At 40.3% G+C, this 15,541-nt stretch overlaps 1 protein-coding gene across 6 annotated transcripts in view; it reads left to right on the top strand.

The window, feature by feature from the left end:
* LOC136421172 (dipeptidyl aminopeptidase-like protein 6) overlaps window positions 1-15,541 on the top strand; it is a 329,761-nt gene that overhangs the window by 165,938 nt on the left and 148,282 nt on the right. The window contains exon 1 of one of the 6 annotated variants that reach the window (XM_066408340.1): window positions 13,750-13,874. The exons of the other annotated variants lie outside the window; for them this stretch is intronic. Coding sequence (XP_066264437.1) covers window positions 13,839-13,874 — 36 coding nt within the window. The 5' untranslated portion in view covers window positions 13,750-13,838. Of the gene's footprint in view, window positions 1-13,749; window positions 13,875-15,541 lie in introns of those variants that run through there. 6 annotated transcript variants of the gene reach the window in all.

Below are 15,541 nucleotides of genomic sequence, written 5' to 3'. Positions count from 1 at the left end.
TATCCCGGCCGTGGGACAATTTGCAACGCGTTTCGTTGAATTTCATACGTCAGGCAATTTTCGTACGCGATGGCAAAATGACGGACAATCGTGATTTGTTACGGCGGACTGGCCGGACCTATCCCGACCGCGAGGCAACAAGCAACCTGTTCGTTAAATTTCATACGCCAGACGATCTTCGTACGCGATGGCCAAAAAAAAGGGGATTTGATCAGATACAGCTTTACCTTTCTCTACATTCAGTAACCTATTAAACTATCTTTAACTGGGGATGCCATCTATACAGGTACGTGTTTTTTTTCACCTTTTCTGCCTCTTGTCTTGAAAAGGTTTGACATCTAAAGGAAGCTGATTTGTATGGCGACCGTCTTGATTCTCGTTTCTACTAATGAAGCGCTATCCTATCCTAAAGGAATTGATCCTACAAAGGATGTTTATTCTACTGACAAATTATGTAACTTTCTACTAAGCTCCTTTTAGTCGTAACATCGAAAGAAAAAAATGGCACACAAATTCTAATCAGTTTACGGCGGTACGACTTAAGTCAGACCCCCCCCCCTCCAAAAAGATGGATATGGCGTCTTTGCCTAAACTGATGAATATGATAACCAAGGAGGTTAAAATATTTTAACCTCCTTGTGATAACTTTCAAAGTAGAGATGTAATTCTGGCTACCATAGACGTAACTTATTTACCATCATTGGAAAGGCGGGCGGTGGAGAAATATGGCCAGTATAGCAGTTTATCGTGCGATTGAAAGTAACGAGGCTAGTTTCCAAACAACATACGGCAACATTTGCTAAGACGCTGTTATATCAAACGTAACTACATTTATATATAACTATTGTATAAATAAAAATCTAAATGATAACGTAAAGGCTTTAACTCACGAGAATACCCGGGATGGTAAACACAGGGCTTTGATTACTTCTAGGCGCGATGATTTAGGAGAAGTCGGGGGTGACAACATCTTTACTAGCAGTCCAAGCTTGTTATGACAGCTTACCCACGCGGAAAACAATTGGAGCAATTACCTGGCCGAACAGCCGAAACCATTTCGTAATTGTGACAGGGTGTCGTAAAAACAAACTCTGAATACGATTACAAATTGCTGACTTGAGAAGGAAACCTGGCGTTTGAAAAAAAAAGTTCAGACTTAGGGAATGGTGTTTTAAAAGAAATGCATTTTATTTTCTTAAGGGCAAATCAGCGTGGCCAAGAAAAATATTCAGAGTAGTTCCGTCCGTCTTTTGTTCGTTGAAGGTAAAGCGCATTCCTTCAGCCCATGGGGGGGGGAGGCTAAACTGTTGCAAGTATTGCATCAATAGTTAATCCTTTGGGAAAGTTGAAAAAAGGAGGTGTCATAATTTCAGGAATGAACAAAAACTTGCCATAAGAATGCTAACCTGATCTGTCAACTGTCACCAAATGCATCTATACACCCCCACCCCTCAACCAGAGCCTTTGGATTGTTCCATTAGACTCCAAACAGCAGACTATTCCAATATACATATACAGCGGGGGTGCGATAAACCCCAAGATGGGGATAGTTCTTTTTTTCTTTTTCAAACTAATTCAACAAGTTATCTATTCCCAACAATAGCCACCCATAGAGTTCAGGAAAAAATCCATCTACCAAGATAGGCACAGTCGCTAACTCTCGTAGACCTTTTCAATTGATAATGATAGATTAACTCTAGTAACGTTGTGTGTATGTGTGTGCGTGTGTATGGATCTGCTATGACATATGGTTTATCCTAAAACTACATTCGAATCTTTCGGTTTCTACTAACAAGCTTTTAGTATAAACAGTGATATATAAAGTATTTGACATACATTTAGCACTGTTTATCGAATGGCATTACTTACGTCCAACCTCTTCTGTACTGGGTTTCCTCCCTTCGTAACAAAACAAACTATGATCTAGAATACACATCTCTGTCTGGCCATTTGCATTGACACCAACGTCGCGTCCTCCAAGTGAACAAGGGCATTGTCTAAGTACAAACGTCGTGTCATACATTCTATTGTAACGGATAGGCATTTCCTTTATCAATTCATTGTTACCTTTTGTTATGTACATCGCACAAACAGAATGCCTAAAATGTGGTCGTCGGTTTGTGAAAGCCGCTCAATTTTTATCTAACTTCGTGATTATTTTGACTACGGGTATTTTTTCTTAGACACAGGATTTGATTTAATTTCATTGATTTCGTTTTGCATTCGACTCAGTGTTGCATACTATAAGTAATGTATACAATAAAGGTCTTCATTTATTTATTATTAGCACCTGGTAACGTACCTTTTGCCATGTGTAAGCATGTCGATTTCAATTGTTAGAAGAAGAGTTTCCCACGCCGTTTTGCTCAGACCTCTCCTCTATGAACTCCACGTTCTGACGAAGTTGTGTATGTTCTGCCCTGTGTTGCGTTTGTATCTAAACCGTTACCTTCTCCTAACTCAAGTTGTGGTCGGAATAATGGTTTTACTAACACAATTTACGTCAGGGCTTACCTTTCAATGATATATGTTTGACATCTGATAAGGAAACAACATGGATTTAACCAAGGAAGTTAAAAGAAAGGCATACACCGAAACTGATAATTCTGTACGAATAAAAAATATATTCCAACAATGACGTCTGCTAAAGCATGAATCAGACCGAAGCAGCCGGTAGTATCAATTGTCCCACTGTGACCAAGTAGATTAAAAGACTTTTAACCGCCTTGGTTTTACATCATTACGTCAATTTTGTGTTACGAACTTACTCATCAATCCCTAGCGCAATATTTGACTTCTCAGTGGCTACTTTGAATCTATTACCAAAGCCCCCCTCTCACTGGACCCGCGGCACTCAACAAATGTCATCGACAAAAAACGAATCCTTCCTTTGTGTTTTTGTTGTCTTTTGGGTCATGGTTTAACGTTTTGAATGATTCCATTATAAAGTCAAGAGTAACACAAATCCAGTTTAGGACGCTGCGACGCCGCCAGCGTGCCGCGGGTCCAGTGAGAAGGGCGCTTTATCATGCGGTTCAACAAGTACAAGATACAGAAACATGTAAGGTAAACAAGAACGGCAAAGGTGAGTCACTGATTAAGTTGCATCCGACGTCAACTACAGCAGTATCCACAGAAGAACACAGTTCATGGGGAGCAATACGCGCAACTAAAGCAACTGGATTTCTTGTGAATTTCAGTGTTGAGATTGGGTCCAATTTGAAATCTTTTTCACTGATTTTACTAACCCTTCATTGCGTATTTGTTGAAAGTTGTGTTGGAGCTGGTGGGTTGTATTTCTATCTTATAATTCTAATTTATAATATAATACCTAACACTTGTAATATGCTTTGAAAATGTGAACCCTAACACCACTGACCCAGTAAATCTTCACGGTTTCAATTCTTAGAAATGCAGCAAATAGAGTTCAAATTAACAAACTAATGTCTAATTAGCAAATTACTAGTACTCTTGAAAATTGGGGATAGTACACAGATGGTGTAATTGTTTCTGCCAAACTCTGGGGGAAATACTGTGATTTTTTCTTCATTTGCCACCAAACATCGCGTCCCACAGTAAACAATGGCAGTGACATCAGGACTTACCTTTAAAGATTTTTCAATAATAGATCTATACGTTTGACATTTGAGGAAATAGCAAGAATTAAACGTTAGAAGAAATGTATACAACGAAACTAATAATTTTATACCGAGGAAAAGCTTGCAACAATGCCGTCTGCTAAGGCATGGATCAGATAGAAATGGTCGATAGTTTCTATTTTCCCACTTGAACAAAAAGCGTAAAAATATATTTTCAACCTCCTTGCTTTTACATCGTATGTCTTCCTCTTCCCATTTGGTGGAACGAACTTTCTCATCATTCCTTCCCAAGCGCAAATAATGAAATCTAAATGCATTCATTTCTTCATTCCCTACATCATCTCTACATACTAGTATGACAAATCAAGTGTGCATGTGTTTTCTCCCAAACCAACTATAAAGAACGCCACAGCCGGTACATTATGCACGACTTATACATCGCATGTGTCCAATGGAAAATCTACAACCTCGAAAACGGGAGAATTTTCAAAACTAATACATCGTACCTGCAGCTGCCCACGTATCAAAAATCTATACGCCCAACAAATTTTGAATTTCCAAAACTAATTCTAGAACATCAAACCAGTCCGCGTATGAAAATCTGTCCAAATATCGTCTTAGCGGAAGGAATACACGCAGTTTGTTCACCGTAACATAGTCCGTAACACCCCAGGCAGGGCGGGGGGGAGGGGGGAGTGCTGCGTGTAAAGATCGTCTTTAGCGGAAGGAATACACGCAATCTGTTTACCGTAACATAGTCTGAACCCCGGGCAGAAAATAGTAGCCGCCGGGCGGGGGAATTTTTGCGTGCAAAGATCGTCAATAGCGGAAGGAATAAACGCAGTCTGTTTTACCGTAACCAAGGAGGTTTTGCCGTAACGTAGTCCGTAAAAGACCCGGGCAGAAAATAGTACCCGCCGGGCGGGGGAGTGCTGTGTGCAAAGATCGTCTTAGCATATGTCCAATGAAAAATCTACAAGCCCGTAAACGGGAGAATTCCCCAACTAATACATCGCACCTGCCCACGTATGAAAAATCTATACGCCCAACAAATTTTGAATTTCCCAAACTAATAATACTAGAACATAACATCAGTCCGCGTATGAGAATCTGTAGAATCCAAAATATATCGCAAATGTTCACGCATACTTGGCAAGCTCCGGCAAAAATTACTTTCACGTCCAGTAAATGATCACGTATGAAATTTCATACGTCGCCCACAAAATCCGCACACATGAAATTTTATACGCGTCATTGCATCATTTCTTGAACGCATGGCTCTCCATACAGTTGTCATATGCGTCTATTAATTTTACAAAGTTAACTTACGAAATGACGCCCAATAAATGATCACGTATGAAATTTCATACGTCGCCCGAAAAATCCGTACACATGAAAAATTCGTACACATGAAATTTTATACGCGTCATAGCATCATTTCTTGAACGTATGGCACTCCATACAGTTGTCATATGCGTCTATTAATTTTACAAAAGTTAACTTACGAAATGACGCCCAATAAATGATCACGTATAAAAAATTTCATACGTCGCCCACAACATCCGTATACATGAAATTTCATACGCGTCAGAGCATCATTTCGTGAACGTATGGCTCTCCATACAGTTGTCATATGTGTCTATTAATTTTACAAAAGTTAACTAACGAAATGACGCCCAATAAATGATCACGTATGAAATTTCATACGTCGCCCACAAAATCCGCACACATGAAATTTTATACGCGTCAGAGCATCATTTCTTGAACGTATGGCACTCCATACAGTTGTCATATGCGTCTATTAATTTTACAAAAGTTAACTTACGAAATGACGCCCAATAAATGATCACGTATGAAATTTCATACGACGCCCACAAAATCCGTACACATGAAATTTTATACGCGTGATAGCATCATTTCTTGAACGCATGGCTCTCCATACAGTTGTCATGTGTCTATTAATTTTACAAAAGTTAACTTACGAAATGACGCCCAATAAATGATCACGTATGAAATTTCATACGTCGCCCACAAAATCCGCACACATGAAATTTCATACGCGTAATAGTATCATTTCTTGAACGTATGGCACTCCATACAGTTGTCATATGCGTCTATTAATTTTACAAAAGTAAACTTACGAAATGACGCCCAATAAATGATCGCGTATGAAATTTCATACGTCGCCCACAAAATCCGCACACATGAAATTTCATACGCGTAATAGTATCATTTCTTGAACGTATGGCACTCCATACAGTTGTCATATGCGTCTATTAATTTTACAAAAGTAAACTTACGAAATGACGCCCAATAAATGATCACGTATGAAATTTCATACGTCGCCCACAAAATCCGTACACATAAAATTTTATACGCGTCATAGCATCATTTCTTGAACGTATGGCACTCCATACAGTTGTCATATGCGTCTATTGATTTTACAAAAGTTAACTTACAAAATGACGTCCAGTAAATGATCACGTATGAAATTTCATACGTCGCCCACAGCTGAACTGACTTATACTAGAAGTAGAACTTTGCAACGCCAATGATTTGGAAAAAAAAAAAAATGATTTGGTACGCAACGGCAGTTGTCGGCCCGCCGAGCGAACGTACCAAATGTTCCCGGCCGCGTAACAAACTGCCCACCGAACAGACGTACAAAATGTACGCCGAGCGAACGTACCAAATGTTCCCGCGGCCGCGTAACAAACTGCCCACCGAACAGACGTACAAAATGTACGCCGAGCGAACGTACCAAATGTTCCCGCGGCCGCGTAACAAACTGCCCACCGAACAGACGTACATAATGTACGCCGAGCGAACGTACCAAATTTTCGCGGTCCGCCGAGCGAACGTACCAAATTTTCCCGGCTGCGTAACAAACTGTTCACCGAATAGACGTACATAATGTACGCCGAGCGAACGTACCAAATTTTTCCCGGCCGCGTAACAAACTGCCCACCGAACAGACGCACCAAATGTTGCCAGCCCGCACGAAATTTTGCCGGCCACGTAACAAACCGCCCACCGAGGAGGCGTACGAAATTTTGCCAGCCGCCCACTGCGCCGCCAGGATTTGGTACGCAACGGCAGTTTCATACGCGTATGAATTTTATCCGCGTATGAAACCGACGTATGAAACGCCGATTTTTGACCCTGAGTGCTACCTACCACATTCAGATTCCTAGTGTCAATGTAGCAGTTACCTCCTCCACATTTCCGAGCTCTCTAACTGTTGCTAGTTTCATGCACACTTTTATTTTAAGTGCGCAAGAGACTTGATTGATCCGGGCATGCGTAGATTACAGATACCAGGGAAATATACGATGTCTTGTTGCTAAGCCCGTGATCACTTCACTACCTGTTGCAGTATGATAACAGGAGACAGAAGTGAACATTCCGGTGGATTTAATACTGTGGGAATCGTTATTAGTGGTCTTGATGCGTGCGGAATGGATAAGTTATCCTCGGATAGAGGCCTCACTTTATGCCATTATGGCAGACTTACACGTGAATAAGGAGATCTTAGGGCGTTTTCATTGTCAAGGGCAAACAATTACTTGCGTTGGAGAACAATGTAATGGTCAACTACTGAAGAAGAATTGAGATCAGTTCCAGATCTGCCCGGTTTATTACTGGATTTTAACCCTACATTAGAAAAAAAACGATTAAAACCATATTTTGCTTCCGTGGTGGCATTCAAGAGATAAGATTCACTTCTATAAGTGGAATAAAACAAAGAATTTGATTTAGAAATGTTTTCATTTCTACAAGACACCGAATGAGACCATTCCTATATGTCCCATGTTAAAGACAGTATGTTTCGAATGGCGTACGCATTTAGTCTATGTCAATAGTTACGGGCATAGTCAAGATACCTGTGGTGGAGCCTGAAAATCTCATCATATTCATTCTCAGGTGTAGCGAAAATGACCTCCTCGCCTTATCTAAGGAGAAATATCCGCGTCCATCCCTGCAGTGCCACAACAACCATACATGTCGAGTGTGTCATATTTCATTTGCAGCCTTAAGCCACTAACTACACTAACAATAGTTCGGAGACCAAACTACACTAACAAGAGTTCGGAGACCTCATACCTCTATGAAATATATAGAGCTTTTAAAAGCGTTATTCAAATGTCCTTCACATTTACATAATACATGTATAGTGACGTTCACGTGTGACTTACACATGTCACAAGTATGCAATTCAAATCATTTCCACGTAGAAATCATGGTATTTATTGCATAAGTATGGTCAACCACCAGGAGGCCCAAAATCGACCTTGAGCGTCAGGTTCACAACAACTACCCACGTGACAAATATCATCGAAATCCAACCAGAGGTTCTTGAAGTACTCCGCCGGACAGGCACACAAAAAGAGAAGCGACACAGCACATCTGGTACGGAGAAATCAACACGTCCAGGATCAGCGTAACTGATACAATTTCGTAATGTTCTTCTGAAGACAGCATGCTTTTGTAGTACACGGTTTTATTGTTGTCTCATTGTACGGAGGTTTTGTTTTCGCCATTTTGTGTGTGTCTGGATGTTTGTGTTCTTATGTGTCCGTAGTTATTTGAATACAGCACAGTGACAGGCTGTGAGAGGGAAGATGGTGTAACCAGAGACTGGCAGGATGTAAAGGTCGACTTGGAGGACAAACTTGTTTTCCCGTATAGTGACAGGAAGTGGTAGACATAGACATTCCATGTCATTTTGTTAATGGTAGAGATTACGAATTCACAGGTCTTTGGTTTGTCTGTTTATTAGTGTTTTCGCTGTTTACGATGTTTTCCATATGCTTGTCACGTTCCCAGTAAAGTGACAGAAAGTGATCAACTGGCAGACGTAATGTAAAGCAAAACCTTATTGGCATGATTCATGAACTGTAATCAAACAAGACATACGAGAAACTCGGCCGCGTGTCGAACTTTTGAACACAGGAATGTACTGTTCCACAGGTTCTTTTGTGGCAAAACATAAATGGTGTCCATATCAATCCTAGCTGGTCTTTTGTGAGGAGACAAGATAGAGATGGTCTACTGATGATCTAATGGTTTTGTAACACTAGAAAGACCAGGGCTGCAAATGCGGATGAAAATGGGGTTGGGCGTGTGTGGTCAGGATCCATTACCTGCAATGCATGTTATGTTTGACTGGATTCAAATTCTGTTGTCGTGGGAAAGTTTCCTTTCACTTTCCTATTCTATTGTTTGATCTGTCCATGGAAACTGATACTGCGGCTCAATGTTGTATTTCAGGCCTAATTGGCAATGATAATTCTTGTATTGAAGGAACAAAAAACATAATATTCTATGTGTCTTTTAAAAGTGTTAAACATTAATGAGCTATTTATCTATTAATCTTATATATTAAGCTATAGATAGATGATTCTAAAGTTTTGATGGTAGTTACAATTTAAGGAGCATGTGAACAGACATGTCCAAAAGTAAAGATTTTTAGGTTCGTAAAACATCCGCAAATTCAAAGGACATCTTCCTCATTTTACCAAAGAAGGTCTCTACTTACAAGTACGGAAGCTGAACAGCTTACCTGTCTTAGAAAGTTGCTCAAAAGTTAAGGGCTTCACCTGAATACCTAGGGAAATACTAGTGTGTCAGACATGCTGGGCTTTAAAGATATGGTAACATGGAATCAATATGAAGTTTATGACCGTCGTAAGCTAATAGCACGTGATGAAGATGGTATCTGTTTATAAATTAGTCTCCTTGCTTCTTGGCTGTTCGAAATGAGACAACGGAAGTTCTTATCAAAAGCAGCATTTTCCGTCAATTATCATATGGCTAGATGACGTCGACCAGTCAGAAGGGTCCATTTAATTACGGTCCATTATATTCCCATACAGACCCCATTTTACGTGTCATTTATCTTCATATAAAAAACAGTTGTTCGAACCTTACCATTAAATGAGAGGTTCTCCTTTCTTTTTTTCTTAAATTTCATTTCAAGACGTCACATGATGTCGTCCAAACTGGCTCCCGAGACGTGTGTTGCAAATTTCGATTGCATTCTGTTGATACTGGTTACAAGTATCATGAGGGTATTTTTTCGAATTCAAGTTAGTTTACGTACAGGTTAGGGATATTCCAGGCTGCTGAGCGTACGCTCGGTTATTTTCTGTCTTTTGAGCAGTCACAGTTACAGTTATCCACCTAACAAACTGTTACTGTCTGAGGCATGGCTTATATCAGAAAACTGAAATATTGCAAAGCTAAACTAAGGATCTACCAATGCTCAGGAAGCAAACAGTCATCCACGAGTACCGTTATTTGATGTCATTTGGACAAGTACTGTATATGGATCCGGTGCATATCATAATGCATTAAAGGCACATGAAAGTGTTTGTCTTTTCTTAAAAATCAATTTCAAATTATTCTTCTGTAAAATACAACAATTGTTTTACAGTGTATAAACGAATCAATTTGACTCACTTTTAAAGACTACATAACTAAGGCTCTAAGCCATTCGTTGCTATGAATGTATATTTTTCCTAGCAACGGTTGCCGTAAAAACATGCCAGGCACTTTCAACAGTGGTTCAAAGATGAACACTCTCCTCCGATTCAAATGTGATGTCATTTGGACAAGTATTACACGAGTTACATGTATGCTGCTTTATTTTGGACAAATTTACATAAATCCAATACATCATGGGTATGGCGCATACCTTTTTTCGTCATATCTATTGGCAAAGCGCCAGAGTATGACAAAAGAAGCCTATCCGAGTACTCAACCGTAGCCAAACGTGAACTCTTCCGAGCAGTACACCTGATCTGGGAGTGTGAGATCATACCCGTTGAACTCGTGAGAGGCATATTCATCATGCTCTACAAGAAAATGACCGCAACAACTTCAGTAACTACCGGACGATCCGTCTCCTCAGCCATGCCTACAAACTCCTCTCTGCTGTGATCGCCCGTCGTCTAACGTTACATGTCCAACTTGAGCCACTGATCCCAGACAGCCAGGCAGAGTTCAGACCTGCGGGGGTGGTACACTTGACAGTGTCTGCATCCGGAAATGGACGATAAACATGTTGCAGCGGGAATCGAAACCAGCAGTTGTAACCTTCATTGATTATGCTGCTGCGTTTGACACGAAAGTCAATTCTTCCTCGATGAAGCGCTGAGTTCTGCTGGTGCATCTCTCAAGGTGCGCAGAACCATCCAAGCCATATTCGGCGTGGCCACTGGATGCGTCTGTGTGACGAGCCCCAACGGCAGCCAAGAGCTCTCAGAACCGTTTAAAATCTCTCGCGGTGTTCTACAAGGAGACACAGTTTTCTCCAGTCGCGTTTATCATCAGACTCATGCGTATATTCGCACTATATGACAGTTGCAAGCTCGAAATGATTAGATTTAGACCCCCTAGCTTCTTTCTATCTGGTATTAGTAGACTTAGTACTTTCGGTTTTGATTTCTCATGTTCTGCATATGCTATGGTCATGATTTTGAGTGGTTCATAGCTCTTTGGAAGGAAATCAAGTAGTGTAGGTTTGGGCCCCCTAGAACTGCAGGGACTGATTTTGTTTCAGAGTTTGAAAGAGAAAAATTCAAGAAGGTGTTGGCGGATTATCATGATTGTTGGTCTGTAGATAGCCTGAGTGATCATTTACATAATCATATGCTAATCACGCAAATTAGAATCTATTTTGCATAACTTAGAAGGACTAAAAAATCATGACCATAGCATGTTCAGAACACATGATATCAAAACCAGACGTTCCGCTGCAGTCACCTCAGAATGTCGCGAGGAGCCCCCAAATCTCATCAAGACCTACATTTGTGTTGTACCAACATACCAAATATGAAGACAATCCACCCAGGCATTCTCGAGTTGTCGCGTTCACAAACAAACAAACAATCAAACAAACAAACAAACAAACAAACATACAACCAGACAGCCATACAGACACATGCTCCCCAAAACATAACCTTTTTGGCGAAGATTATCCTTTCCTTATCCTCCATGAAGGTTTTACCAAAAACGCCCCTGCAGTTTCACAACAACCTGCTAGTAAGGTAGTCCAATCTCATATCACATCGGTCCAAGCATAGGATCTATCTACCACCCAAAAATGGTGGACGTAGCACGTCCAGAACAAAATATACAAGAACCGGAATGTCTGTTGCAGTACGGGGGTCGGCCGCCAGGAGGCCTATAATCGTCTTCCCAAGACCTAACGTTGGGTAACATAAATTCGCGGGGTACTTAAATTCGCCATTTTTTGAAACGGTGTATTTTAGGGATATGTGCTAGATGCAAAATCAGTTATAACGCCAGCAATGCAAACCGGATAGACTAACGTATTCAGAACACTTTCTGAAAAGCTTCGATAACCATACATTATAAGTTGGCGACGTCAAAAACTTCCCTTATTGACAGAGTCTGAGGGCATCGTGGGAGAATCACACTGCACGGTTGTTCGCTGGTTTATAAGACAAATGTCACATCTCCTGCCTGCTAAACACAATTATTTACAGGACAACTTATTACAATCTCTTTTGCTAACCTGCAACTGGATTCTAAGTGTGATCAATCATCAAAACTCCTCTTTGTTGCTACAACCTACGGCACGTGTATTTTCCCGACGCCATATCATTACCCAGAATCCTGTCGTCAAGCAGACGACAAAGGTTTGTGAGGAACACTTTTTTGTCTAAATGTTGCGTGTGATAGTGGACTGAAGACGATATTTTCCTCAAAGTTTGCTCCTAACACAACAAGGAACACATGGACATAGTAGTATAACCATTGCTACGGCATCCAGCTAACTTCCATGAATAATGTACACGTTGCCATGACGGTGGGGATCGACTTTGAGTGACGTTCTACCCGTCGGACTCAACAAACGGGATGTTACCTAAGGCCTGATGTGTGCGGTACGGCCGTTTTTTCGTGTATTTTTTTTACTTGGACACGTCTATATCCATAGCACTCTCCTCAAGCCAAGGATGGACCGAATAGCTGCTGTATAAAATGTAATTAGCGGTAAGATATTCAAGACGAATCTTCTCTCCCGAAATAATGTTCACACCTGTCCGACAACACCGTCATTGTGCGTGCGGCGGACGGTAGTTTCAAGTTGAAATATTATGGTGTCAGCACGACTAGAGACAAAATCTACCATATATATGATTAGTGCAAAGATAGTACATGATACTGACAGAATAATAAAAAAAAGGATGGTTTATTATTCTGCTAGGTTGATTTCAGTCAACCATTATCGGAAAAATGGCGAATTTATGTTACCCAACGTTACCACATATCTGGAAACCCCATCCGTCATAAGCCGTCGGAGTTATACACCGCTGATACAAGACAGCCATCAGTGCGCATTGCGCCTGGTCTCCCGTCCGGTTAGATTATGTAAATCACCGTAAATCTGGAAACACGAACCAACAAACAAACAAACATACAAACCAAATTAATGCCTCTCATTTTTTCGTGGAGATAACAGTTAACACGCTCACACACACAGGTGCACACACACACACACGCACACACACAGTCAGACGCACACACAAATACCGTGACACAAATACTGATATACAAATAACGGTTACACACGCGCGCACACACACGTGCACACGGTGACACACACAGTCACACACACGCAAATACATACATTGTGACAATTAGTACTGACATGCAAATAACGGTTACACACGCGCGCAAACACGTGGACACACACACACACACACACACACACACACACACACACACACACACACACACACACACACACACACACACACACACACACACACACACACACACACACTCTCTCTCTCTCTATCACATGATGGGTACAGTACCAAGGATTCATGCAGTACTTCAGCCTAATCAGAAGCCATAACGGTCCGGTTTGGCTTTTACCACGTGGCCTAATGGCTCAAAAGATTGAGGATCGAGGTTAAAGGTCATGAGAAATATCCTAACACAAGGTTGTATATAAAAAATAACAACAACATCCAATATAAAAACATCAAGCCGCTGTCTATCTTCAAAAGCACTTTCTCAGAAATTTTGAAGTATTCAAGTACTTCTGGTTTTAATTTGGATTGTTCAAGAGATGGCAACTCACTTGTATATTGCACGCTCACACCCCTATTTTCATAATGATGGCATGTTAGACTGACCCAAATTCAAGATGGACCGATGAACAAGACGTCAGACCTTGACTGAAGACTTCTCTTAAAAACTGACATGGCGAACCAGCAGTTGCTTGACGATGTTGAGCCGGTAGGTAAAAGACACGCTTCCTTTATAGCAGGGTCTGGCACGGACATTATTTAATTGGATGTTTAAATTAAATAGTTAGAAAAACAAACCCTCAGGAAGTCAAGATCACTCCACCATGGTGCCGTGTGCAGTATAGTGTCAGCGTTTCTCAATTTCTGATAACTATTACTAATTTATGACCGCAACTAACTACATTCAGCTATATCTAAATATGCTTTTGTTAAGTTTGCCTCTTAGATTGCACTTTCAAAACAAACAAAAATTACTCTACTCTACTCTACTCTACTCTACTCTACTCTACTCTACTCTACTCTACTCTACTCTACTCTACTCTACTCTACTCTACTCTACTCTACGAGGCGTACCAACAGCGGGGGGATCATTTTCCAAACACTCACCGTTTATTTTGAAACAATATCTGTCCAGAGAAGACGTGTTGATATTGTAACGTTACCAATTTGTAGCAGATGAAGTGACAAAAATACACAATTCACCATATATATTGGATGTTGTCTTGTACTTTAGGTTTAACGTTAGATGAATTCAATGATGATTCCATTCGCTCTGGGGTACTTATCTTCTTGCAATTTCTTGCCTCTAATTCTTTATTCTAATCTGTGTCTTTCCATGAATTTCATCATTCTTGCTCCCACCATACTACACTTTCACAAATGTGACTCCCCCTTGAACTTGAACCTCAATGAACCTCTTGAACCTCAATGAACCCCTTGAACCTCAATGAAAAGAGGCCTGCAGGCCGATTTGAGCTTCTCATGAATAATCAAAGGTTCAAACAGACAAACAAAAAAGCAAACTTTTGTAATAATGTTAGCAGAAAAATTGTCTTCTTGTGTGCCCCCTGAAGTTTTTTTTTTAATGAAATAGCCCAAATCTAAATTTGATTGGTTTGAAGTCCATTTAAGCTTTCTTTCAGTCTGTGTTGAGACAATCCAGACAGAAACTGTAAAGCATTAAGCTTGAAATATTCATGAGACCTTGTCTGTACTCCAGACAATGTTTCACAGATTATATCAATCACACATTCTAATCTCAGTCACACATCAAACTTTCATAGTCTGAAAAATAGATCTTTGTTATTGTATTGATTAACTAGAGTTCCACAACCCCATACCTTTGCCGACTCATGTTAACCCTTTTGGGTGGCATATCATAAGTCTTTTCCATTCATTATACAAATAAGGACCTCATTTGCATGGATTATCTGAGTTGATAATCTTCTCTACCCAAATAACACAGTAGGAAAATCTTATCTTAGCAAGGAAGGGTATTGTAGCATTTACTCATAAACTATGTAAATGAGGTCCTCATTTGCATGATTCATGTCTGATTATGTCCACATTTACTTAACTTCCAAATGCTGCAAAAATGAAATCGATTAGCCATTATGGAGTTATAGTATCTTGCCATTGATTATGCAAATCAGGTGTTCATTTGCATAGTTGATTTATAACGATATTCCTACCTTTCTCAGTTACACAAATCACATGTTTGACAGTCCTACATAGAATGCAGCGGATTTATAAACTTTTCATATTAATTATGCAAATTAGCTACTGATCTGCATACTTGATATTGATCTTCTCAATCATCACTCAAGCTATCTACATACCAAATATCATGACGATCTGTCAACCCCTTTTTCTCGA

This window comes from Branchiostoma lanceolatum, chromosome 15, assembly GCF_035083965.1.
Source record: "Branchiostoma lanceolatum isolate klBraLanc5 chromosome 15, klBraLanc5.hap2, whole genome shotgun sequence".
NCBI classification, from domain to species: domain Eukaryota; kingdom Metazoa; phylum Chordata; class Leptocardii; order Amphioxiformes; family Branchiostomatidae; genus Branchiostoma; species Branchiostoma lanceolatum.
Note: the sequence above shows the minus strand (reverse complement) of the source record. Positions and strands in the feature narration are given on the sequence as shown.